Source organism: Otolemur garnettii, unplaced genomic scaffold (genome assembly GCF_000181295.1).
Source record: "Otolemur garnettii isolate 467f Iridium unplaced genomic scaffold, OtoGar3 scaffold00017, whole genome shotgun sequence".
NCBI classification, from domain to species: Eukaryota; Metazoa; Chordata; class Mammalia; order Primates; family Galagidae; genus Otolemur; species Otolemur garnettii.
This window is the reverse complement of record NW_003852412.1, coordinates 9,941,588-9,968,751: the sequence shown is the minus strand read 5'-3', so window position 1 is coordinate 9,968,751 and position 27,164 is coordinate 9,941,588. Positions and strand designations below refer to the sequence as shown.

The 27,164-nt window shown below is 35.7% G+C and overlaps 1 protein-coding gene across 3 annotated transcripts in view; it reads right to left on the bottom strand.

The window, feature by feature from the left end:
- Window positions 1-27,164, bottom strand: part of POLK (DNA polymerase kappa) — a 70,367-nt gene that overhangs the window by 34,785 nt on the left and 8,418 nt on the right. Inside the window, exons 1-2 of one of the 3 annotated variants that reach the window (XM_023510942.1) lie at window positions 22,566-22,743; window positions 1,774-1,945 (exon numbers count right to left, since the gene is read on the bottom strand). In XM_023510942.1, the coding sequence (XP_023366710.1) occupies window positions 1,774-1,908 (135 nt within the window). In that variant the 5' untranslated portion in view covers window positions 1,909-1,945; window positions 22,566-22,743. Of the gene's footprint in view, window positions 1-1,773; window positions 1,946-22,565; window positions 22,744-27,164 lie in introns of those variants that run through there. The other 2 variants (XM_023510941.1, XM_023510943.1) reach the window with 2 other exon arrangements.

Here is a 27,164-nt window from a genome sequence, read left to right as displayed (position 1 = left end):
ACAAAATTAATATTTCAATGCCTCAGTTTCCTTAGTAAAATGAATTTATTGACTAGTTACCTAAATCAGAGGATTGTTGTGAGCCAGTACTTAGCATAGTACAAACTCTCTGAGATAAGTTAAGATCTTGAAGGACTTAGTTGATTGGGTCATCAGTTATGTCTTTCATTAAAAATGACTCCTTAAAAAGTATTTTCTAAAATTTAATGTTATGTCATTAAAGAAAATGTAGAAAATACTTTAAAAAACTGTCCATCATTTTATCACTGAACATAGTATCTATTAATTTGTCAGAATGATAGACAGTAATGTTATTTCTACTTTTTGGCTATTATGAAAACTGCTATCAATACTCATTTGTGTACAAGTTTTTGTGTGAACATATGGTGTCAGACAATTAAGTTTGCAAACTCATCCTAGAAAAAGTGCTACATACCTCATTGCTGAATATCACTAGCCAATTGATGGCCAAGGGGAGTACTTCATAGGTGACCATAGTAATATTCAGCAATGAGGTATATGGCACTTTATCTAGGACAAGTTCCTGAATTTAACTGTCTGTCCTCATATGCTTGTCATTCCTCTTGGGTTATATACCTAGGATCAGAACTTCTGTGTCATATTGACTGTGCTTTTGATATCCTATGTAAGTAATTTCTGCCTAACTCAAAGGTTTTCTCATGTTTTTTTCTCAAAGTTTTATTATTTTAGCTCTTTAAGTCTATTTTGTGTTAATTTTTTATGTATGGTGTAATGCGAGGGTCTAAGTTTACTTTTTATTTTTTTAAGAGACGGGGATCTCACAATTTTGCCCATACTTCAACTCCTTGGCTCAAGCAATCTTCTGACTTTAAGCCTCGTGAACAGCTGAAACTGCAGGCATGTGCCACTGTACCTGCTGGCTTAAGTTCATCTGTTTTGGATATGGATATCCAGTTGTCCCAGCACTATTTATTGAATAGACTGTCCTTCTGCCTTAATAGTAACACTCTCCTGCCTTTTTCTTTTACCAAAAATAGGACAATACAGTAATTGTTTGGTTCTTTGGGTTTTTTTAATTTTTCAATTAATATGACTTGGAAGTCTTTCTGTATAAGTAATTAAAGATCTTCATTCTTTTTATGCCTCTGTGTGTATATAATTTATTGAATCAGTAAAAATCTTTATTGATGGGCATATGAGTCATTTCTAGTCTTTTATAACAATACTACCATGATGAACCTTGTACTTCATAACTTTATACAGGTGCAAGTATAACTATAGGAGAGATTTGTAGAAGCAGAATTACTCCACCAAATGCTTATAGCACAGAAGAACATATGCATGTGTGATATTTATGAATTGCCAAATTTCCTTCCATAATGGCTGTATCAATTTATGCTTCCACCATTAATACATGAGAGTATATATTACCATTCTGAATCCACGCTAACACAATGTACTACTAATTTTTCTGGATTTGTCAATCCAAGGCAATGTTATGTAGCATTAATTTACAATGCTCCAATTAAAAAAAGATTATGTCTCTTTTCATTTTTTTTTTTAAAATGGGTGAACAAGAACATGTACATTATTTTGCTTTTACATGCACATTATATACATATGAAGTAGAAAGCTGGGTGGCAAGAGCAAAACAACAGAAAGGAGGTTATTCTTTACCCTTTGTAGCTTAATAATATTATGTATTTAAATAAAAATGATATTCAAAACAATTGTTATTTTTTAAACAGAAAGTTACTGAATTATAGCTATTAAAAGAAACAAGAAACATACCTTTGTGGCTTCCATTATAATTTTGTTAATTTTCTCTTTGTCTAATCCTTCCATTCCTGCTTTATTATCATTAAGTCCCATCCTAAGCAGAAGGTCATCTTTGTGATTGTCATACTTCTCTTTTGTACTATCCATGGTGTAAACTTAAAGGTAAAATGACTCTTTTTATCATCTGAAAAAGCACACAAAATAAACATTGTGGGGGGAACACAAAAGTTAAAATGAAACTATATACATCTGTTATGCATCAATAAAAAAAATTTTTTTTTGAGACAGAGTCTCACTATGTCACCCTCGGTGACATAGAGTACCATGGTGTCACAGCTCACAGCAACCTCAAACTCTTGGGCTTAAGTGATTCTCCTGCCTCAGCCTCCCAAATAGCTGGGACTACAGGTGCTTACCACACGCCTGGCTATTTTTTTTGCTGCAGTTGTCATTGTTGTTTAGCTGGCCCAGGCCAGGTTTGAACCTGCCAGCCTGGGTGTATGTGGTGGGTGCCCTAATCACTGAGCAACAAGGGCCACCCTAAAAAATTGTTTTTTAAAAAGCTAAAGTGAGAGATACCAGCAAAAGAAATTTCAAAAATGATTCCTAAAAATTTTTAACTGCTTAAAAATTATTACTCAGATTTTTTGGAGACAGAGTTGCCTCACTATGTTGCCCTCAGTAGAGTGCTGTGGTGTCACAGCTCACAGCAACCTCAAACTCCTGGGCTTAAGTGATTCTCTTGCCTCAGCCTCCCCAAGTGGCTGGGACTATAGGCACCCTCCACAACACACTGCTATTTTTTAGTTGTAGTTGTCATTGTTGTTTGGTAGGCCTGGGCTGGATTCAAACCTGCCAGCTCTGGAGAAGATGAGGGTAGATGAAGATCTTCATGATGATCCACTTCCACTTAATAAACAGTAAATATATTTTCTCCTTCTTATGATTTTCTTAATAACATTTCCTTTTCTCTGGCTTACTCTATTATAAGAATATACTATATAATACACATAACAAAAAATATGTGTTAACTATTCATCAGCGAGACTTCTAGTCAACGGTAGGCTATTAATTAAGTTTTGGGGAAGTCAACAGTTATATGTGGATTTTCTGCTGCGCTGGGGAACAGTGCCCATAACCTCTCTTTTGTTTAAGGGTCACCTGCACTATCCTGAGATTACCATCCTCAGAGAGATAAAAGAAATTAACATTTCCTGCATGCTCCACGCCAGCCTCTATGCTTAGGGCCTTACATGTGACCCCGGTAACAGCCCTAAAAGATGGATATTATTATTTCCAAAATAGAAAGATAAGAAACTTTAGTCTTAGAACATGTCCCCTGACACAAATTTGCTAACCAGTGGTAACATTTGTGTTAAAACCCAGGGCTGAGTACAAAGCTAATATTTTACCCAGATGACTACACTTATAGAAAATAAACACAAAATAACACTTCTACTACACTGTAAGTTCAGTAGCATTTATTACCTAAAGCATATAGAATCCTATTCTTAAGGCAGTGAAAAAATGCAGAAAAAATAATTATCTACTCATATCTAGGAAATTATTACACTGTACAATGTTACTTCAAATAGTAAAATTTTAATATCTTCATATAGTTATATTTTACCTTCACATACATTACTTTGTGTTTTTACATAGACTTTTCTAAAAATTTAAACTAGCCAATGTTGACTTGAATAATTACATGAATAAACAACCAAACAAAGCTTGACCAGCAATTATCACTCACATACATTAGCTTTTAAAAATCTTTATAATACCATACAAAACAGATTTGGTTATTCTCATATAGGAAGAAAAAACATGAGACTTCAGCAAGATTAAATAAATTTCCCATCATAATTCTACTAGTAAGTAGAATAACTGGGATTTGTATCCCATCATAATTCTACTACTAAGTGGAATAACTGGGATTGGAATAACAGTGTCTTTATTCCAACTTTAAGATAACCTCCATGACATCATAGTTGCCTCCAATTTAGGGTTCATTTTTGCCATGAATAAACGGCCAGGTGAAGAGCAGCCATCAATCTATGACAAATTTAACAGTGATGTCTTTGCATGATTTAGAGAGGGCCTTTCCTTAACAATGCTGCTTCCATTTTCTTTTTGCACCAGCAAAGAATGAAAAGAATTTTGGAAGGGACTTTGAATAGTGACTTTTAGTGGCAGTTCCATTAGGAAAAAAGAGTGCATCATAGTAGTTCTCAAACTTTGCTGCATTGATACCCAAGTTTCTTCATTCCATGCCTATAAATCAGATCTGGGATTAGGAGCCAAATAGGGTATTCTTAAGAGATACCCACATAATTCCAATGTACCCCGAAGTATAGGAACTGTTGGGAGTCAGGGGTCTCATTTCTCTAAACTCAGTTGATCTGGTTCTATTACTGGGGTGAGCTAGAAAGTTCAAAAAAGGCATGGTGGTAATCAAAAGCAAAAATAAATGGAAAGCGGAAATAAAAATGGAGTAGCACAGTAGTAGTGTAGAAAGCAAAAGTAACCTATACAAGTTTGAGGGTAACAAAGAGATTTTATTTAGGAAAAGTTTAGAGCACTTCCAAAGAGAGTTGGAAGTGGGTCCCTCTCATGGAGGAGAAAAGGTGAGAGAGACAGAGGCACAAAGACCTGCAGGGGTATAAATACCCTCTCCATTTAAAATTGGCTGCAAGTCTTTCATTGGCCTCTCTGCACCTCCAGGCAATATTTCCCTTTTCTAATGGTCATTGATTGTCTCCTTCTCTTGGTCATACCCACATTCTTGGGGTCTTGCAGACTTCCTGGTACTGTAGGCCAGGTTTTTCTCCCACCCTCCTTGAAGCCCCTTTCTTAGTGTCCCTTCTCAGGAACAGTGGTGTAAATACCGTTTCTCAGTGTTCAATTGGAAATGTAGGCTGATATTCTGTTTTTATCTTTTTAATTTTTTTCCCTTCACCCATCACATTTGGCCTAATGTTACCCTATATTTTGCCTTATGCTTCATTAATCCAATTACTTCTCATTTTCTAGTAAAGAAGGTAAATATAATTCTGTCATAATTCATCATACATCACTACTAAAGACTGAAGAGGCTAAATGTGGAGCTCCTACTTCTAAGTGGCCTTGCCCTTTAAATGATGAAGTATATAAAAGGAAAAGAAACATTTATTGAAGTTGAATGAACTTCACACATAGCATATTAATTAGTTAGCCAAAAAAACTGTGAGAAAAATTGGTTTGGGTTCTTAACTGGGTTAGAAGAACTGGGCTATCAGTAATCCCAGGACCAGGTTTACAGAGGTTTGTGACATCTCAAATTTAACTTGTCCAAAATTGACCTTCTCATCTATGCCCATCTCCTAAATCAACTCCACTTAGATTACTGCGTTCCTCGTCTCAGTTGAGGGCAACTCTAATTCACTGAATTGCTCATGCAAATAACCTTGGAGTCATTCTTAACTCCTCTCTTTCTCATACATTCACATCCAAGCTGTCAGGAAATCCTGTGGGCCCTGCTTTCACAATACATCCTGAATTTAACCATTTCTCACTATCTCCACTGCTTTCATTCTAGTCAGAACCACTATTCTCTTTTGCCTGGATTATTGCAATATCCTCTTAAATTCTCTCTCTGATTCTGTCCTTGCTCCTTAACTGGGTTAGAAGAACTGGGCTATCAGTAATTCCAGTTGATAATAGCCAATTATCAACACAGTAGCCCCACAGATTCTTTGAGACCACAAGTTAGATCACTTGTCACTTTTCTGCTGAAAACTGTTCAACGCTAGCCTATCACACTACAGAATAAAACCCGAAGTCCTAAAAATGACCTTCAAGGCCATACAGAGTCTGGATCCTTGCTACCTGTCTATCCTCCTATCTGTCTACTAATCCTCTTCCTTTGCTCACTACTCTCCAGCCACACTGGTCTCCCTGCTGGTCCTCAACTGTGGTAGGAACACTCGATAACCTTGAAGCCTTTTTGTATTGACTCCCTTTCCCTGAAAGGCTCTTATGTCAGATATTCTCTAGACTAAACTTATACATCTCCCTCAAGTCTTTGCTTAAACATCACTTCTCAATGAGGACCTACCTTGACTTCTCTAAAATTACAGACTGATTACACCTTTTACCACTTTCTCTTTTCAATGTCCTGTTGTTTTTTCATAGCTTTTAATGGATATTACTTATTATGTTTACTGTCTATCTTTCTTGTGGAAATTTAAGGTCTGTGAGGACAGGGAACTCCCCTGCCCACTGTCATATCCAAAATACTTCAAACATAGATGGGTGTATACCTGTAGTCCTAGCCACTTGGGAGGCTGAGCCAGAAGAATTGTTTGAGCCAAGGTGTTTGAGGCTGCAGTGAACTATTATCATGTCACTGAATTCCAGCCTGGGACACAGAGCAAGACCCTACCTCTGTTTAAAAGATTGAAATCAGTATGTCATATTCACTGAAGCATTATTCACAATAGCTAAAATAAAGAATCAACTTAAATGCCCATCAATTCATGAATGGCTAAAGAAAATATGATAAGTATTCACAAAGGAACACTATTCAGCCATCAAAAAGAAGGAAATTGTCTGGTATGAAACTCCAATTTTGTTAAAGGAAATTCTCTGATTTCTGATAATACAGATGAACCTGGAAGACATTACGCTAAGTGAAATAAACCAGGCACAGAAAGACAAATACCACATGATCTCTTATATAGGGAATCTAAAAAAATCAAACTTAGAGAAGTAGAGAGCAAAGGCTGGGGAGAAGATGAGAATGAGGAAATACTAACCGGGGGGTATAGTTTCTGTTAGAAAGGAAGGTATATTTTCAAAATCTATTGTACAACATGGTAACCATAGTCAATAATAATGTATTGTAGGGCCTGGCATGATAGTTCACACCTATAATCCTAGTACTTTGGGAGGCTGAGGTGGGTAGGTCACCTGAGCTCAAGAGTTCGAGGTCACAGTAAGAGATCTTATCTCTACCAAAAAAAAACAAAAACAAAAACAAAAAAACTAGGTGGTGGTGCACACCTATAGTCCCAGCTGCTCAGTAGGCTGAGGCAAGAGAATTTGTTCAAACCCAAGAGTCTGAGGTTGCTGTGGGCTATGATGCCATGGCACTCCACCCAGGGTGATGAAGTGTGACTCTGTCTCAAAAAAAAAAAAAACAAAACAAAAACCCAACAAACTGTATTGTATATTTTAAAATTGCTAAAAGAATAGACTTTAAATGTCCTCGTTATGAAAAAAATGTATGTGAGGTGATAGATATGGTTTAATTAGCTTGATATAATCATTCTACATGTATACATATATCAAAACATCACAGCATACTCCATAAATATATAATACAATTATTATTTGTCACTTAAAAATAAAAATTGCATTAACAAACCAAAAATGCCTCCAACAGTGCTTGACATACAATAGGCACTCAATAAATATCTGATGAGTGACTGAACAAACTCATTTTATATCACTGTCTCATTCTATTATTCATATAGCAAGATTACGTAATCACATGAAAAGATCAGAAGAAAACTGATTTTTGTGGCTAGTAATTTAAAAATGCTTATAGTTTTTCCTTGTTTCAACAATAAAGATGGAAGGACAAGTATATATGTAATATAACCTTCCACTTTACAACTTTGTTTTCCTAAAATACTTGACAGGTAAATTGATATATCAAAGCTTTTAGGGACTGCGATTAGATTGTAAAACTAATTTGAATTTATATATTAGAATATTCACTAGGTCTCATTAATATTCAAGTGATTCCATCTTATATTTATTCTTTTAGAGATTTACTTGCTTGGTTAAATTTAATTTCTTTGATTACATACTTTTCAATATGTGTGAACCAAAGAAATGTTATAGGATAACAAAGGCAATAAACAACATACTAAGGTTAGTATATCTGGATCACTCTGTGTTTCTTTTGGCACTATCATTTATGTCATTAAACTGAGCTGCTTTTTTCCCCAATGGGTTAGTATTTCTGTTATCTTTTCGCTTCTCTAAAATCTCTCATTAGTTTTGGTTATCCCTGTTTTTCCCATTAATCCTTCAGTAATCTTCTTTATCTGGAAATGCATAAATTGACAGGAAGCTCCTAATAGAGATGATCATATAATATCCCAAAGCAATATAATTTTCCTTGGAAATGAAATTTAATTCTACTTCAAAGGGCTTTGAGAGGGCAGCAAACAATGTAAGTTTAGTGCCTAGAATAGTGTCTGGCACAAGATAAACTGTCAATAAACATTTACTATTAATATTAACCCAAATTTCCAGAGCTGTAAAAATCACTAGTCTTACTTTTCTCACTTCTCTCCCTTTAAGATAAAGACACTACAAAAGGAAACAGGGTATACTCTAAGTATTCCCAAGAAAAAGCCAAAGTTCATAGACCACACAGGTGAATTTTATTTGTTTCTTTTGCTTCCAAATTAGCATCTGACCTGTGATTACTAGGCAGTATCATACACAAAGTATAAAATCCTACAAATAAACATAACTATGACTTTATAAATAAAAGCTTTTTGAAAAAGAAAATGGTCATTTTTATAGGCTGACATTACAGAATACAGTTTGTTTCACTTCAACTAATAAGCACAAACTAATGCACAACTCCAAGGAAAAAACTCTGGGTTCCTGTCATTTAGCACACTGATTTAAAAGGATATTTCTGCTGAAAATATTCTAATTCTTCCTAGTCTTTTTCTACTGCTAACTATTCAAGTTACCACTCAAAAACATAAGGCAAACCTCTGTTTCTGGAAGAAGTTTTATCTGATATGGTTTCACCTACCAATAAAAGCACACAAAACTATGTAAACAATATCATAGTGACCAAGGTCACCTGGCATTAACCTACTAGAAAATATGCAAAATATGCCAAAGGTAATAACAGAGGGGAGGGTAGGAGGCCACAGAGAGAGAAGTATGAATACAGAAAACTATAGTAAGTCCCCATTTCTAATATACCGTAAATAACCAAATCCAATAATTTCCTCAAAAAGCCTTTCTATATCTCAAGAATGTTTTTTTATCTCCCAAATATTCAAATATTGAATACTTCGAACAAAGTATCCAGCACAGAACTGTAGGCTGTGCTTGAATGTTCTTTTCATTATTTTTCTAAATTTAAATTTAAAATGTGATTTTAAAATTAATACATATTATACGACTGACTTAAAAGTTTCATTTTCATTTATTATAAAATTTTTTTAACTTTAATAAATCATAAACCCCAAACTTTAACAGGTTATTTTTCCATGATTTTCTCCAATTATTTTGCACATACCATGCAAGGACACATACGTACGCTGAAACCACATTCCTACAATTTTCATGACATGAATGGAAAGCACAGGTACAACTTTGTGTTTTTAGCTTTAACTTTTAATATCTTTGCAAAATAAGATGAAAAATATTTCAAAACTGGATATGCAAATTTTCTTATTTATATGTATGGAGAGAAATAACAGAAATAATAAAACCCCACAGATCCTAAACCACGAGTATGCTGAAAGAAAACTCAAGTTTTCACCAGAGACGCAAGGCCTAATCTGTGAGATCATGCATATATTCTCTTTTACTGCCTTTTTCTTTCTTCATTTTTCTATTCATTTAATTGATTTCAAGGAAGAACAGGATTGAAAGTAGTCAGAAAAACCTACACTTTATCTCATCCTACCAATATATACATATTAAATTCACTCTAATAGAACAATAGCTTGAAATTATCTTTGTCTTTAGTATAGAATAAAGAATATTCTCACAAAAACACATAACTAAAGTGTCAATTCAAAGGTAAATTTCCCAAGCCCAGTTTATGAGTTGTATATTTTGTAACAGCCTTCCAGTTGTTTAACAATGAAAACTTTATTTCAGAAATAAACACAGGACATTCGATAACTGTGAAAATTTAAGTTTATATTTTATAGAGTTGATTATTTCTGGGGATGCTGACTTATTAAAACGAAGGAGGTAGTCTAGGAGGTTTGTTCTTTGGGTACTAAATCATGTTGGCAAAAATATCTATGTATATAAAGTGATGCTGGCTCAGCGCCTATAGCTCAACCAGCTAAGGCGCCAGCCATGTACACCTAGGGTGGCGGGTTCGAATCCCCAGCCCGGACCCGCCAAACAACAATGATGGCTGCAACCAAAAAATAGCCGGGCGTCGTGGCGGGCGCCTGTGGTCCCAGCTACTTGGGAGGCGGAGGCAGGAGACTCGCTTGAGCCCAGGAGTTGGAGGTTGCTGTGAGCCGAGATGCCACGGCACTCTACCCAGGGGGACAGCTTGAGGCTCTGTCTCAAAAAAAAAATAAAAAATAAAAAAAATAAAGTGATGCTGAACAGACTAATTTTGTTACAGTAAAGTGCATAAGTCTTAAGGGATAGTTGATACTATCTATGTCTTTAAAAAAAGGAGAAAAAGCTTCTCCTATAGTATCTTTTTTGGAACTATATTTTTGAAATTCTGTAATCTGAGAATTTACCTTCTTATTTAAAAAAATTTTTGCAGAAATGGGGGTCTTGCTGTTGCTCAGGCTGGTCTTGAATTCTTGGCCTAAAGCAATCCTCCTTTCTTAGCATCCCAATGTGTCAGGATTACAGGCTTGAATTACTGCACCTGATCATTTTAACATAAACTGTAACAGAAGCCAGGATAGTACAGTAAGTTTATGCTACAAATGAGAAATTTAGATGTAATACTATTTATCACTATACTACATCCTATATTATTGGAAGTAAAACATCTAATACAATCAGAAAGAGTTGTATAAACACATATTATTTTCCTTTCTTTGAAATAGGATCTTTTCAGTTGCTCCCTTTACTAAACTGTTCCAAAGTTTCTTCTGAGTGCTAGCCTTGATATTTGTTTCTTTGTTTGTATGATCTATTTAGAGACAAGGTCTCACTACATGTAGTTTGCTGCTCAGACTGGCCTCCACCTCCTGGCCTTCAGGGACCCTCCCACCTTGGCATCACTGTTTGCCTTTTTTTTTTTTTTTGGCTGGGGCTGGGTTTGAACCCGCCACCTCCGGGATATAGGGCCCACGCCTTACTCCTTTGAGCCACAGGCATCGTCCCACTGTTTGCCCTTTTTAATCTTAAAGTTTTTAATATTTGATATTAGTTTCTTGGTCCATTGCTACTTTCTTAGTTTTCTTACCATTCTAAAAATCTATAATAGGGATTTAAAACACTTTAGCAACATAATCCTTTTGAAATATTATCTTAGATAAAACATCAATCTTTTTCTTATATCTTTGTGCAAATTTCCTAAAATGTCTTCATCTGTATTTTATCACTAATCTAAAAGAATAAATGAGTAACCCACAAAAAAGAGAAAGTTCATAGAAACCGTCATTTCTTTGATTCTCCAAATTCCTTAGATATATCTGTAAATATTGCTATCTATTGGAATTCTTACCAACTCCAATTCTGTGCTAATAGTTTTCAGTTAATAGTTGTTTACCACTGATGGATTTTAAAAGATGGGTTCCGAGGCTCGGCGCCTGTGGCTCAAGTGGCTAAGGCGCCAGCCACATACACCTAAGGTGGCAGGTTCAAATCCAGCCTGGGCCACCAAAAGCAATGATGGCTGCAACCAAAAAATAGCCAGGCATTGTGGCGGGCGCCTGTGGTGCCAGCTACTTGGGAGGCTGAGGCAGGAGACTCACTTGAGCCCAGGAGTTGGAGGTTCCTGTGAGCTGTGATGCCATAGCACTCTACCCAGGGGGACAACTTGAAGCTCTGTCTCAAAAAAAAAAAAAAAAAAGATGGGTTGCCAAGAAATAAGGCTCTGAAAATTATTATTGTTTTCTTCCTAACCATACATGCATGCTTGAAAACTAGAAACCAAAACATTGAATATCCAAAAACCACTACTACTTCAGAACTTGCCAAAAGTGGGGAAAATCATCAGGAAGAAGTTGTGATCTAGGAGTGATTAAAGTAAGATTCCAAAACATACCCACATACCTTCCCCAATCCCAATAAATTGACAAAAATATCCCAAACCCATAATAACCTGACCTAAAAAAAAAAAAAAAGATGATCAAACTGTTAAAGAGGGCTCTGCTTTTAAAATATTAACAATCTATTTAGAAACTATTAATACTGTATTATGAAAATGCATTTAAACAAATAAACAAAAGTATCTGATAATTAACAATAGCATCTGAGATGTACACTATATTAGTGAAAATAATTATTCTCAATTGATAAAATGATCTCACTTCTCTCCTCAGGGAGACTATAACTTGAGGGTAGGAGAGTTAATAATGATTTGTTTTTAGTGATATTTAATTTATTTTGAAGTTTCGATTAACATTAAAGGGAGGTTTATAAAAAGGAGCATAAATTTAAAAACACTGCAAAACACTGAGTTAATTCATTAAACTGTCACTTGTTACACAATAGATGATTTGTGTTAGCATAATGGGCACTATTAATTCATAAAAGGAAAAGCAGTCCAGAATTACTGATACCTATTTTTTGTTAATGAGCTCTAAATATACTACCTGCTTATTTTAAGAAGACTTAATAAAAAAAGCTTGGCTCCAAGAAGCATTATGATATAATGCAAGGAGGACTTTGAAGCCAGATATATCTAGAATTATTAAACTCTGAAACTTAGCTAACTTTTATCTTTGTCTTCTAAGGCAATTTATGTGATTTCAAGGTCTATAAATCTTGGTATTCTGGTCTGTAAAACTTAATTTCCAAGGTTGTTGAGATCCGAATATACGTTATAAATACGTTAACAGTCACTACCATACTTAACACATAGTAACCATGCAACAAATGTGGATTTCTCTCCTCTCGCTTTCATTCTTAATTATTTGTCTAAGATGTGACCAAGCCTATAGTCTTGGGTGCAAATACTAACATGTAAATCAATCGAGAAATCATAGAACACCAATGAAAATCTTCATTACTAAATAAATGACAAGTAAAAAAATACCACTTCCCTCAAGCACACACACCAAATGCCACCTAACTTTAGGGAAATAAGAAAGAACAGAAGAACGAATGGCATCCACCCCATAAAACTGAATTTACTTGTCAAGGTTCATTAAGATAAAATATTTCTGCACACATTCTAGCCCAGTGATTTCCAACTGGTGCCCAGTACACTGGTGTGCTGTGAAAGGATCTTAGGGATTCTGCAAAAATTCTTAAAGATCATTAATTATTTTTGAAAGAAGTTCAAAGCACAGTAAGCATACATATCAAAACCTCTTTAATTTGATTATATGAGTATATCATTGTTATAATAAATAAACAATTTGTGGTTTATTGTTTATTGTTATAATAAATAAACACTGGCTTATTTCTAAAGTGGGTAGGGTATAGCCTTGAAAAATAAGGTTTTCCAACATGTTCATAGATTGATTTGACAAGCATTTGCTAGTGAACAACAATATATGAGTGCCTCAAGTATAGTAAGGAGCTGTAGCTTATACTGAACATATCACACAGTTCTGTCTAGATTTGAAACAGGGAGTGAGGTATTGGACAAAATTATCTTGCAAATCCTAGCTTTGAAAATTTTCTAAGTGTGTTTGTTTAATTAATACCTGTATTTCTTTTTAAAAAGTGTGAGTTGTTTACTTATTTTTATTATTTTTGATTTGGCATTTTTTATTTTTATTATATAGCATTCAGCTAAAATGGACAAGTTCTTAATAAAAAATTAGAAAGACAATGCTAGCGCATCCACGACACTGGCAACTAAATTAAAAACAGTTGTCGATATAATGAAAATTATTTATCATTCAGTTTCATATGTAGTAAAGGAAATCCACCATGTTCCACATGTATAATTTGTGGTGTTACATTAGCAAATGAAACTATGGTTCACAGCATATTAAAGAGACATTTACAATCCAGACATTCCCACTTGTCCAAAAAGCCAGTGGACTATTTCAAACAACTTGCACTAAGTAATACTAAACAAGCAAAAATATGGACCAAATATGCAACAATATTAGATAAAGCTCAAGAAGTGAGTTATGCAGTCACAGAAATTAGAGCTAGAAAAACGAAATCGCATACAACTGCAGAATCTGTTGTGCAGTGGTAAAAATGATATTTGGAGAAGAATATGAAAAGGAAATTTTAACAATTCCAGTTTCAGATAATACAATTTCTTGGCATGTTAAGGATTTATCTCAAAATATAGAATTTCAAGTAATTATAGAATAGTATAGGATTTAGTATAGAATATAGAATTTCAAGTTAAGGATTTATCTTAAAATATAGAATTTCAAGTAATCTACTTTTAGCATTCAGTACATTTGTCTGTAAAGAAGAAATCATAGAACAGTTTTTATTTTGTTGACCACTCCAAACAACCACAAAGGGCCAAGATATTTTTGATGTGATTGGCAACTAGTTTAATTTTAATAACTTGCCTTGGGATGCCTGTGTAAATATTTGCATGGAGCCCTGACTATGTCCAGAGGAATTGTTACACTTGCAGAAAAAAAAATCCAAAAATTATTTTTATACAGTTTTTGACACAGAAAGTGCTAGCATCAAAATCATTAGTGCCTGAATTACAAAAGATCCTAGAAAACACTATTAACATTACTAATTATATAAAAAGCAGGCCGTTGTAATCAAGATGATTGGCAGAATTATGTTACTCAATGGGTGCTTTTCATATGCAGCAGCTCTTATTCCATACAGGAATGAGACGGTTATCTCAAGGAAGAGCTCCATCAAGATTTTATGAACTAAAAGGAGAAGTATCAACCTTTTAAAAAATGCAACGTTCTAAATTAGGCAATTTACTTTGTGATAAAGTTGCATTTCTTACAGATTTATTTCAGTGTTTGAATACTCTTAATAAGAGTATGCAGGAAAACCATAAAAATATTCTCACATCTACAGATAAAATTAATGCTTTCAGAGAAAAATTACTGCTCTGCAAGGAAAGAAGTAAAAGAGAAAACACAGTAACAATGTTTGAACTAGTGAAAAAGTATAAACTGGACAAAAATCTTATTGTCAATTTCCTTCAGATTTTCATATTTCTGGGAATAAAGTTTCTTGTAATATTCATCAAGGATTTTTTAGTTTTCTAAGGGGTCTGTTGTTATTTCATCATTACTGTTTTTGATTGATGAGATTAGAGATTTTACTCTTTTTTTTCTTGGGTAGGTTGGCCAAAGGTTTATCTATTTTATTGATCTTTTCAAAAAACCAACTTTTTGATTTATTGATCTGTTGTATAATTCTTTTGTTCTCAATTTCATTTAATTCTGCTCTAATTTTGGTTATTTCTTTTCTTCTGCTAGATTTGGGATTGGAATGTTCTTCCTTTTCCAGTTGCTAGAGATGTCCCAGTAAGTTGTTAACTTCCTCTCTTTCAGTTCTCTTGAGGAAGGCTTGCAATGCTATAAATTTCCCTCTTAGGACTGCCTTTGCAGTATCCCAGAGGTTCTGATAACTCATGTCATTATTGTTTTGTTCTAAAAATTTGGTAATTTCCTTCTTTATCTCATCTCTGACCCATCTATCATTCAGCATAAGGTTATTTAGCTTCCATGTTTTTGTATGAGACTGCAAATTTCTGTTGTTCCTGAGTTCAACTTTTATTCCATGATGGTCTGAGAAGATGCATGGAATAATTTCTATTCTTTTAAATTTACTAAGATTAGACTTATGACCTAAGATGTGATCAATTTTGGAGTATGTTCCTGGGACTGATGAGAAAAATGTGTATTCAGTTTTGTTAGGATGAAATGTTCTGTAGATGTCCGTTAGGTCCAAAAGTTGAATAGTTAAATTTAAATCTAAGATTTCTTTGCTCAGCTTCTTTTTGGAGGATCTGCCCAACACTGCCAAAGGAGTGTTAAAATCTCCTACTATGATGGAGCTGGCAGAGATCCAGTTGCTCATGCCCATTAGAGTATCTTTTATAAACTGAGGTGCATTCTGGTTGGGTGCATAGATATTGGTAATTGAGATCTCGTCATATTGAATATTATCCTTAACAAATATAAAATGGCCATCCTCATCCTTGCTTATTTTTGGCGGTTCAAACCCTATTGTATCTGTGAATAAAACTGTAACACCTGCTTTTTTCTGCTTTCCATTTGCTTAGAATATAGATGACCATCCCTTCACCCTGAGTCTGTATTTACCCTTTAAAATAAGATGTGATTCTTGAATACAGCAGATGCCCAGTCTGAGTTTCTGTATCCAGTCAGCCAATCTGTGCCTCTTTAGAGGACAATTTAAGCCATTCACATTGATTGAAATTATTGATAAGCCTGGGGAAATTTTGGACATCAAGGTGCTTAAGAGTCCAGTAGACATTTTTAATTCTTCTGCCACTGTGGAAGTTGAAATTTGATCAAAAGTTTCTGAGTGAGTTTACTTTTGTGGTAGAGGATTGCACTGGTTGTTATGGAGGATAGGTTTGAGAATTTCCTGGAGAGCTGGTTTAGTTATTGCAAATTTCTTTCACATGTAAATGTCATTAAAGTGTTTAATTTCTCCGTCATAGATGAAACTCAGTTTAGCTGGATATAGGATCCTGGGTTGAATGTTATTTTGTTTCAGGAGATTAAAAGTTGATGACCATCCTCTTCTAGCCTGAAAGGTTTCAGCAGAGAGATCTGCAGTCATCCTAATACTCTTCCCCTTGTAGGTTATGGTTTTCTTACATCTAACTGCTTTCAGAATTTCTCTTTCATACTAACTTTAATGAAGTTAATTATGATGTGCCTGGGGGATGTCTTGTCCGCGTTGAGTCGTGTTGGGGTTCTGAAACTATCTTGCTATCTGAATTTCAGAATCTCTTGGCATGTCTGGAAAGTTCTCTTTCATAATTTCATAAAGAGCCTCTGTGTTTTGTGAAGCAACTTTGTTGCCTTCAGGGATTCCTATAAGACAAATATTAGTTTTCTTTGAATTATCCCAGAGCTCTCTGCAAGAAAGATCTGTTTTTGCTCTCCATTTCTTTTCATCTTTGAGCTCTTGGGCTCATTCAAAAGCTTTGTCATCAATGTCAGAGATCCTTTCTTCTGCCTGTTCCATTCTGTTACTGAGGTATTCTACCATATTTTTCAGATCTTTGAGGGCTGTAAACTCTTGCCTCAATGTTTCAAAATCTTTGGTCATTTTATCTTTGAAACTGTTGAATTCTTGAGACATCTTTTCAATAATTTCTTGAGATATCTTTTGAATAACTTCTTGAAATTCTAATTCCCTCCTTTCCTCCAATCTATTAATGTTATTTGCTATCCAGATTCTGAACTCGATTTCTGTCATCTCAGCCATCTGTTTGTGGATGAGATCTTCAATTGCTTCTGTCCCATCCTTCCTTGGGGGACTTTATCTACTCTGGTTATTCTGGTTACCAGAGTTTTTCCGCTGATTCCACCTCTTGGTGAATTTGCACCATTTGGAGACCATCCCAAAACCCTTCAGCCTGTAGCTGCCACTGGAGAAGATGCCAGTTTCCTCTGGTTGCCAGGAGAGATAGGGCATGTCTATCCAGAAAAGTGTCAGGGGTGTGAGCCTTGTTGTTCTAGCTGCTGTGGCTGTTGCTCTTCACCTTCGAGTACTACCACACCTGTGTGGTTCCCTCTCAACTGAATGTCATCTCACAGTTCTTGGGCCGCAGGGCCTGGGGTGCCAGGAATGCATGGGTTGATTAGTCCTGGGGCACCCTGCTCACGTGCTGGGGGTAGCGGCCAAGCAGCAGTAGCTGCTCGCAGAGGACGTGTGGGTCAAGCAGTCCTTGGCAAGCACCGCTCAGGTGCCCAGGGGCAGCAGCCACGTGGGTCAAACAGTGCTTGGCATTCATGTGCCTGGGGGCAGCGAAGCGTGGCAGCTGTGTGGGGACTTGTGGATCAAATAGTCCTTGGGCACCCCGCTTGGGTGCTCAGGGGGCTGCGGCCAAGAAACGGCAGCCTAGGGGGACGCATGGGTCAAACAGTCCTTGGCATGCACGGCTCAGGTGCCTGGTGGTGGCAGGTGAGTGCCAACAGCCACACGGGGGATGTGTAGGTCAAACAGTCCTCGGGGGCCTAATCTTTTTTTTGATCAACATAATTTAAGTGTGCTGCGGAAGTTTTACTATAGGTTCAAGTGTGCTATGAGATAAAAAAGGTTGAAAAACCCTAGTCTTGACAGTCATATATGTGATTTTTAACTAATTCATGCCAAATACATTATGATAATGCATTTGTACAGTTAAGCATCATGACATCAAATTCAATATTAATTGAATTAATGTTAAAATTAATTAATTAATTTTGAAATTTATATACCTTGCCTAGACATGGTTACTTTAATATTATATTCATTAATTTAAGGTAAACCAAAATACTTTGATTTAAATTTTAGGATAATGTCAATGATAAAGCCTTAAAAACCACAGAACAATCTCTTCCCTTATTGGTTCTAACTACGTGACCATAATTTCTAAAAGGTCAAAATATGCATGTCTTTTGTAAAAGGCAAAAGCTTAAATTTATCAGATTAGAGTTTTTTTGAGACAGAGTCCTGGTAGAGTGCCGTGCTATCATAGCTCACAGCAACCTCAAACTCTTGGGCTCAAGTGATTCTCTTGCCTCAGCTTCTCAAGTATTTGGGACTACAGGTACCCGCCACAACGCCTGGCTATTTTAGAAATGGGGTCTCACTCTAGCTCTGGTTGGTCTTGAACTTATGAGCTCAGACAATCTACCCACCTTGTCCTCCCAGAGCAGATTAGAATTTTATATCATAATGGGATCAGCATATTTGCAAAACATCCTAAATTAATATTTTTGACAAAAACTCTTGCCCAAGGCCACTAAATTGTTTAAGGCTAATTTTGATACTGTTATTAAATGTACACATGGTATAACATTATAAAAATTCCTCAAATGTTGACAGTAACTTATAGCTTATAAAGTATTTATTTCTATACTACAAAGTACCCTAAGAAAATTTGAATTACAAATGAAAAATACCTTTCCTAATACCACCAAAATAATTGCTTTCAGTAATACTTCACTGTTGCTAGGAAAAGCAAGAAAAAGATATAATAAAATAATACCATAATGTCTAAGTAAGTGACCTGCTTCTAACAAATGGAAAACAGCAGAAACAGGAGTGGTGGACTGTGACATCCAAAAATGAGTTATAAAAGAACATGACTTCTATCTTGGATGCTCTTATTTTCATTTGAATTACTCATTCTGGGGAAGCCAGCTGCAATCTGAGGCAACCCTGTGAAGAGGTCATGTAAGTGAGCAAGGAAGTAGATTCTCCTCTGGCCAAAACTTCAGTTAAGACAGTAACCTCCTAGACAACAGCAACTTCATGAGTGAGAGGCATGTAGCTAAGCTGTACCCAGATCCTTGATACTCAGAAACTGTGAGAAAATAAATTTATAGCTTATTCTGAAGTTTTATAGTTATCTCATATAGGTAAGCACTGGTCCACAGACTACATTTTGAATGGCATTGCTATAAATATCTCTATACTAAAAATCATTATCCATTTGAATAAAGGCAAAAATATAAAGCACATTTGTTCACTAGAAATATCAGATGCCAATTCTCTCTAGAAAGAAAAGCCAAAATTACTATCTCAAATCAAATATAAAGGAGAAAATACTAGAACCCAACAGAGAACTCATGGGCAGAAAAATCTGAGGCACAGAAAAAGGAAGCAAGAGGCCAACTCAGTTGAGATGGGCTAGACGCTTGGAGGGACTTAGTATTCCAGGGACAGGGAAGTAGGAATGATTTGGCTGCCCTCATACCTGCTGCAGACGGCCAAGATCTGAACTGTGGAAAAGTTCCTCTGCCCTCACAAACCCTGACACTAGTGTAGGCAGTGATTTGGGGCTGCAAGCGCATGCTGGGTCACTTACCCTACCCTCAGACTGTAGTGGCTATGGCAGGGAGCCGTTGTTAGAGATCAGCCATGGGGGACTATATCCTGTTCTGGGAACCTCAGCTCTTGTATCTCCATGTTCTGAGAGCTCTCACTGACATTCCCTAGTACCTGCTTGGAGGACTGCAGTAGCATAGTGCTAGCTGGATGCAAAATGCTACAGGGCATCCAGTAATCTAGGCCTCAGTGAATGCTACCCCTAGGAGAAAGAGAGTGCAACACATTAAAAAAGGTGACCCCTGGGTCAGAAGAAACTAAAACACATGCTCTCCAGAGCACTAGAAGTTCAAGCTTGGGGTTACAAAAAGTGACTCTGCTTCCAGCAAAGGCACAAACTCTGTGAGGAGCTCTGCAAGCAAGGAATAAAATCCCCTCCTACTGTCCAAACAGCTTCTGTGCTCACCCAGGCTCCCGAGTTGAGACTACTCCTTTCCCACGCTTCTTTGCAGGCACAGCAACTATTGCTGCCCAGAAGGCTGAGGCAGGTCTGCTGGAGGGTAACCTATCTGGGGCTGTGAGGGTGACTACAACCCCAATGGCAATGTGATCTCCAGGCCCGTGCTTGTGCAAGGGATTCCCAAACCTTTTCTGTATACAGCTGCAGCACTGCAGTTGCATAGAGCAGGACAGCCCAAGAGCTGTGTTTAGAATTATGGGTAGAGACTTTGAACTATAGCCACTGCCAACTACCATGGAGGTTTAGTGTTGAGCTACTGGGATGATGTCATCTAAGGCTCTGGGTTCCACTGAAACCTATAAACAAACTGTAGTGTCTAACCTAACTGAATATCCCAAACATTGGGATAGAGGTATGAGAGGAAAGCAGACCACATTATTGCCTAATGAGTTCATGGAAATGGCCACCTCTCCCTCCTATACGCAGATCTCAGTGCAACAATAAGTGAACATCATCTAAATATTTTGCCAATGCCTGAAGATTTCCCCACCAGCTCTATCAGGCCTGGTGGCTGCATCCACCACTGGGAGTCCTGAGCGCAGGCTTCTCTGGTCCATATCCACCAAGTTTTACCACCTGCTCAAACACAAAAGGCAGAACCCAGGCTCTTCAGTGCTTCAGAGCCCAAGACACCATCTGGGACATCAGAGCACATCTCTGCATTAACAAAGATCAAGTATAAATGCTAATACTAACCCTATAGCTGATTTCTTCCGGGATAAGCAATAAAGCTTTTCCTGGACAATCAAATGCTGCAGGAATTCGTCATCACTAAAATTGCCCTCCAAGAAATGCTCAAAAGAGTTCTAAACATGGAAATGAAAGGTTGATATTCACCATCATAAAAACACATGAACATATATAACTCATAGGTCTCATATAATATTACACAAAGGAGGAAGAGTAAAATAGATTAAATGTCCCATATAAACAGAATGGATTAAAAAAAATGTACCAACAATATGCTACTTATAAAAAACTCACCTTACCAGTAAATATGCTTATAGACTAAAGGTAAAGGGGTGGAAAAGACATTCCAGGCAAATGGGCACAAGAAGTGAACAGGAGTAATATGCTTATACCACATAAAACAGCCTTTAAGTAAAAGTTAAAAAAAGACAAAGAAACTTATTATATAAATAAAAATAGGTCAATTCCACAAAAGGATATAACAAACCTAAACATATAACCAGTCTACACTCAAGCACCCAGATTCATAAAACAAAAATTACTAGACCTAAAGAAAGAGACCAACAACAATACAATAATAGTGGGGGACTTCAAGACCCTATTCACAGCACCAGACAGGACAATGAAAGAGAAAATTGACAAAGAAATACTAGACTTAAATTGGAATTTAGACTAAATGGACCTAACAGTCTTTTACATAACATTTGATCCAACAACTGCAGAATATATATTTTTTCATCAGCACAAGGAATATTCTCTAAGTTAGATCATCTGTAAGGACATAAAATAAGTCTTAAATCAATTTTTAAAATATGAAAATCATATCAAGTATCTTCTCAAACCACACTTCAGGAAAACTAGAAAATCAATACCAAAAGGACCTGCCTCAGCCTCCTGAGTAGCTGGGCCTATAGGCACTCGGCAAAATGCTTGCCTAATTTTTCTATTTTTAGTAGAGAAAGGTCTCACTTTTGCTCAGGCTGGTCTCTAACATCTGAGCTCAAGTGATCCTCCTGCCTTGGCCTCCCAGAGTGCCACTTCCTCCCAGTTTTGGTGCCCTCCAAAAGCTGCCTTTTTTTTAGTTCACTCTCCAAAGCCCTCAAGTAATAAATTTTTGTAGTTTTTCTAGAGTTTATATTATGTACAGGAGCTTACTCCTCCATAATTTTGAGTAGAAAATTACTCAAAAATTAAAGGCAAATAAATTTATACATAATTTGCTTCATACCCCTAAAGTCCTAAAGTAACACTGTTTTGCCCTCCAAAATGCAGCTATTCCATATGTTTAAACAGATGTTTGCTGATAGCACTGACTCTTCTCCAAAATCCAGAGGGAGGATAGCAACCAAGTAGACTTTAGCTTCTTCTAAAATTTTAATTCTAGATTAGTTTTAGATGGGCTAACCCACTCACCCAACCCTGAAGCAACTAATGAACCATACTTGGGATTGAGTCAATTGACTTGAGTTCATTATGCCTCCCACCTCTTCCTTCAAAGGACAGAGATAAATCAAGTTCCTATATTCTCCACACTTTCCTCTACTCTTGCTCCCTATTCATATACCCCCTTTTTTTTAAGATTTGAAGGTTTTCTCTGTCTCTGACATGGAGCAGGGCTACCTTCCTCACCTCTCCCTCCCTCTCATATTGCATATATTTAACTTTTCCCCCTATTTTTCCAAAATACCCCCTACAGAAGAAGAGAAAAAATGCTTACCAAGCCTTCAAAAATCCCAGCCCTTCTTACAGTAAATGTCCTCCAAAGCCTGTTGAACTTAGTCTTAAAGGTGTGGGCTCTTATTCCATAAAAACCAGCAATATTCCCTAGAAAAAAACTTTTCATAGAAGGTCTTTGTCTCTGGAGTCTACAGGTATTTCTTTATTTCCTGCATCTTTTCACCTGAGGACAAAAGTAAATACTATTACATATTACTCATTGATCCTCTGGACTTTACTTTGGTCTTTGATAATTCTCTCAGCTTGTGATTTACACAGTATGGTTCTACTATGAATTGCATAGGACAGCAATATCTACATGATAGTCATGCTTTTCTTACGTAGAAACCAGAAAATTATTTTAATATTTTAGTTATCATTATTTTTCTTTTTTTGTGAGACAATGTTGCCCTCAGTAGAGTGCCATGGTGTCCTAGCTCACAGCAACCTCCAGCTCTTGGGCTTAAGCAATTCTCTTGTCTCACCCTCCCAAGTAGCTGGGACTACAGGGGCCTGCCACAATGCCTGGCTATTTTTTTGGTTGTTTGGCAGGATTTGAACCTGCCAGCTCTGGTGTATGTAGCTTGCGCCCTAGCCACTGAGCTACAGGCACTGAACCACATTTAGATTTTTATTACAATCTCTAATAAACTGATTTTTCACTATCCCTTTATTATATTTCTCAAGACTATTTATAAAATGACTCAGGTATAAAAAAAAAAAAGGGATGGAAAATGATGATGACTATTTTTCCTGATATGCTAAAGTAAATATTTTTTTCCTTTATCAACATTAAGAGAAAAGGATAATTGCAACAGGATCCAGAAATTGTTCACATTATGTATGGGTAATTAGAACATAGACTTGTTACAAATTATCAGAAAAAGAAATTGTAAGCTGGCTATACAAAGTGCTATTGCAATTAAAAAATATATGTGGATGAATTTTCTTTAAACAAAACTGTCATAAACTAAAGAAAAGCTATGCAACGTGCTTAGAATGTAAGCTGGCTCTCACAGATTTTCAAATGTCTAATGATTTAAAATCATTTAGAAGTAAGTTTTTTGTCTTTTATTTATTAATCTAAAATCTACATATATTAAAATTATACATTATAAGCTTCTGATGTCCAAAGTGTGGGATAGACCATTCACTAGTTATGACCTGCAGAACTTATACTCACCTTCTTTGAATTTTAATTTCCTTATATATAAATTAAGGATAATGTCTACCTTGCAGGATTTTTGCAGAGTGAATTATAAATTTAACAAACCTAAAACAATACCTTACATCAAATAGCCCTTGCACAAACGATACTTCCTCCTTACAGAAAACTATGATGGAATTTGGTTCTTTGGTCTCTTATCAATTTTAACTGTGCTAGGGGACTTTCTTGGCCTTATTAATTACAATTCCTACAACTTCCCTTCAATCATCAACCAAATTAAACTTACTTCATTCATCAGTATTTGCTAAACACCTACTATGTGACAGGCAATTTTAAATCTTTACTTGCATACATATCAGTATCTCTGTACACTTATTGTTAGAATATCTAGAAAACAAAATATTAAAAATAATGAATCTATGGAGGAAGTGCTGTATACCCTAGTTTTACCTCAGTCAGGATCATCATATCTTAATAAATACCTTAAATAAGGATAAACTATATTTTCATAAACTGTGTCATGGTAGCAACATGTATGTAGCATAAAAATATTTTTTCATGTTATTTGACTAAAATGAGAAGGATCTGAAATTACACTAAAAGTGAAACAATGAAAGGGCTAGAGAAAAAACAGGAAGCAAAACACATTTAGAAAATAAAATACCTTATGGTTTGGCACTGGTAGTTAAGTGGTTAGGGCGCCGGCCACATACACCAAGGCTGGCAGGTTCACCTGGGCCTGGTAAAACAACAACTGCAACAAAAAAATAGCGAGGCCTGGTAGCAGGCGCCTGTAGTCCCAGCTACTTGAGAGGCTGAGGCAAGAGAATCGCAAGAGTTTGAGGTTGCTGTGAGCTGTGATGCCACCACATCCTGAGGGCTACAAAGTGAGACTTGTCTTTTAAAAAAAAGAAAAGAAAATATCTTAAATGGGGATAAACTATATGTACATAAACTGTGTCATGGTAACAACATGTATGTCATATAAAATATTTTTTCAGCTTACTTGACTGAAAAGATGAGGATCTGAAATTACAGTAAAAGTGAAACAATGAAAGGGCTAGAGAAAAAACAGGAAGCAAAATACATTTGCAAAATAGCTATTATACTCAAAATACTACCCTGTTCTATGTAGTATGACTTTTATTAACAGAATTATTTCTCAGTGTAATAGGAAAAGAAGTTAGCAACACAAAAGCTTGACAAAAGAAAAACAAGAGCACACTTGCATGTATACTCAATGTATACATGCAAAAAATGGACACTGATATTATTCATCTAATACACTATACTTTATACTTTTTAGACTAAAGGGCTTTTTACTGTTACAGTGAAACCTATGAAATACCAACTATTCCTGACAAGTTTTTATACCACAAAACCACATAGATACAAATAAAAGATAATGAAAATTTCAATTTTATTCAATAGTAAGTATGAATATTCCTGTTTGAAACATGCCTGGCTTGGGTCTCCACTATAGAACAGTAAACAGTAAAAGGGTAGCCTACACACCCTTTGAAATTCCATTTCTTTTTTTTAATTTTTGTTTTTGAAATTCCATTTCTGAAATACTGTCTTAATTATGAATCCTGGTACTTTCTATGGGATATGACGTATTTCCAAGTAGCTATATGTGGTATATTATCTTCGAGTATTCTCATTCACCGTTCCCTCCTACTCTCTCCTAACACAGTAGTCCTTGGAGAGTTAAATAGTAACTAAATCATATCACATAGATATGCAAAGTCACCCTAAGGATTAAAGCAATAGAATAAGACATGGCAGTATGAGAATAATATAACAATAATAATTGTTAATAAAATAAAAGAATATGAATATGATTCATAAATAGAATATGAATCATGAGAAATAGGGAAAAAAAGTAAGCCAAGTAAATATTGACAATGCCTACTTAAATATTTATCACCATTAGCTTAAGGTCTACTAATCATTTTGGATCATAATTCCTCATTGAAGAAGATAAAAATATGAGATTGGGATATGGAAAAAGGACATCAGGCTGAAATTTGAGACCAGTACAGAGGGCAATCACAGATCCTAGGAAAATGGAGAATTAGGGACTCTTGGAATTCTGAGGTAGATTTAAGTAAGAATAGGTATAACATAGCCTTCCCATTTGAATTCCTGAGTTAATTAACATGTGGGACATCATGAAAGTTTTGAGAGATACAAAAATCAAAAATGTAAAATACACACAGACACAAACAAATGAAGCCCTCCCAGCAACACTGATAAGTCAAACCAAGTTGAAACTTGAACAGGTGAACCAGAAAGGACACTGTCAACTGTGCTTCCTATAAGTAAAATAGTGCACAGTAACAGTTTTGTCTGTCTCAAAACTTCCATAGTGACTCACATACAGCAACAAAGGCAGGTTATGCAGGGTCCACTACAGCTTGTTTATCTTACTGTCTCTGTTTCTCACCTGGCTCTTCCTCAGCTTTCCCCCTCACTGCTGTCAATGATTGCTAAAGATGGAAGAAGTATAGAAGAGGGAAAAGAGTAAATAATAGGAATGCAGGCAGGCAAACAGTAACAATAGCAATACAAAACACATGTAAACAATAGTAATGCAGGAAGGGGATTAATGAGGGGAAAGAAAAGAGTACTACCTTAAGCAAGGAGAGAGAAACTATAATCACCTGCTATGGGAACCATTTATATGTAAAGAATTCACAGAAATGGTCAAAGATCAATTACAAGGCTGTTTTTATTCACAGCTCATTTTTGACAGCTTTTTGGTATTCTTGGCAACTGGAAAAGTTTGTCTACCATTTAAAAGCTTGATAAATCCTCTTAAAATTCATGAGTACATAAATAAGTTTAGTTGGATTGCTTACACTGGATATGAACATGCCTGTTAAGATCTAAGACAAAATCACTACTTTAGATGGTGTGTGCCAGATGTTGACTATAGACAGGTAAAATATAATCACTTTTTGCACCAACACCAAACATTAAGGTACATAAGGGAGTAATTCCCTCAGTATGTCTACCTTCACTTTGTATATATAGAAGTACATCTACTTTTATGAATAAACTTACAAAGATATTTTACAGTAATGTCACTAAAAGATGATTACATTCAAGTTTCTAGCAGCCCCTTATATTTCTGAAACTAGAGTTTCCATGGTCAGAAATGAAGGTAGATGTATTCAGCATATTCCATATAAATGAATATCCTTTTTGATACACTTGCAAATATCACTTTATGAATGCACTTAACAATATAGCAATTGAGACATACATAGTAATAGAGACTAATTACACTAATAATGTCATTTATTAAGCTGCCATTTATTAAATACATGTCCAAAGTCATTTGACCAGCCAGTACTGTCTACTCACTTACTCTGAACTCAACATGAATCACCATAGTGACAGAAACATCTGTGATTTTTTTTTTTT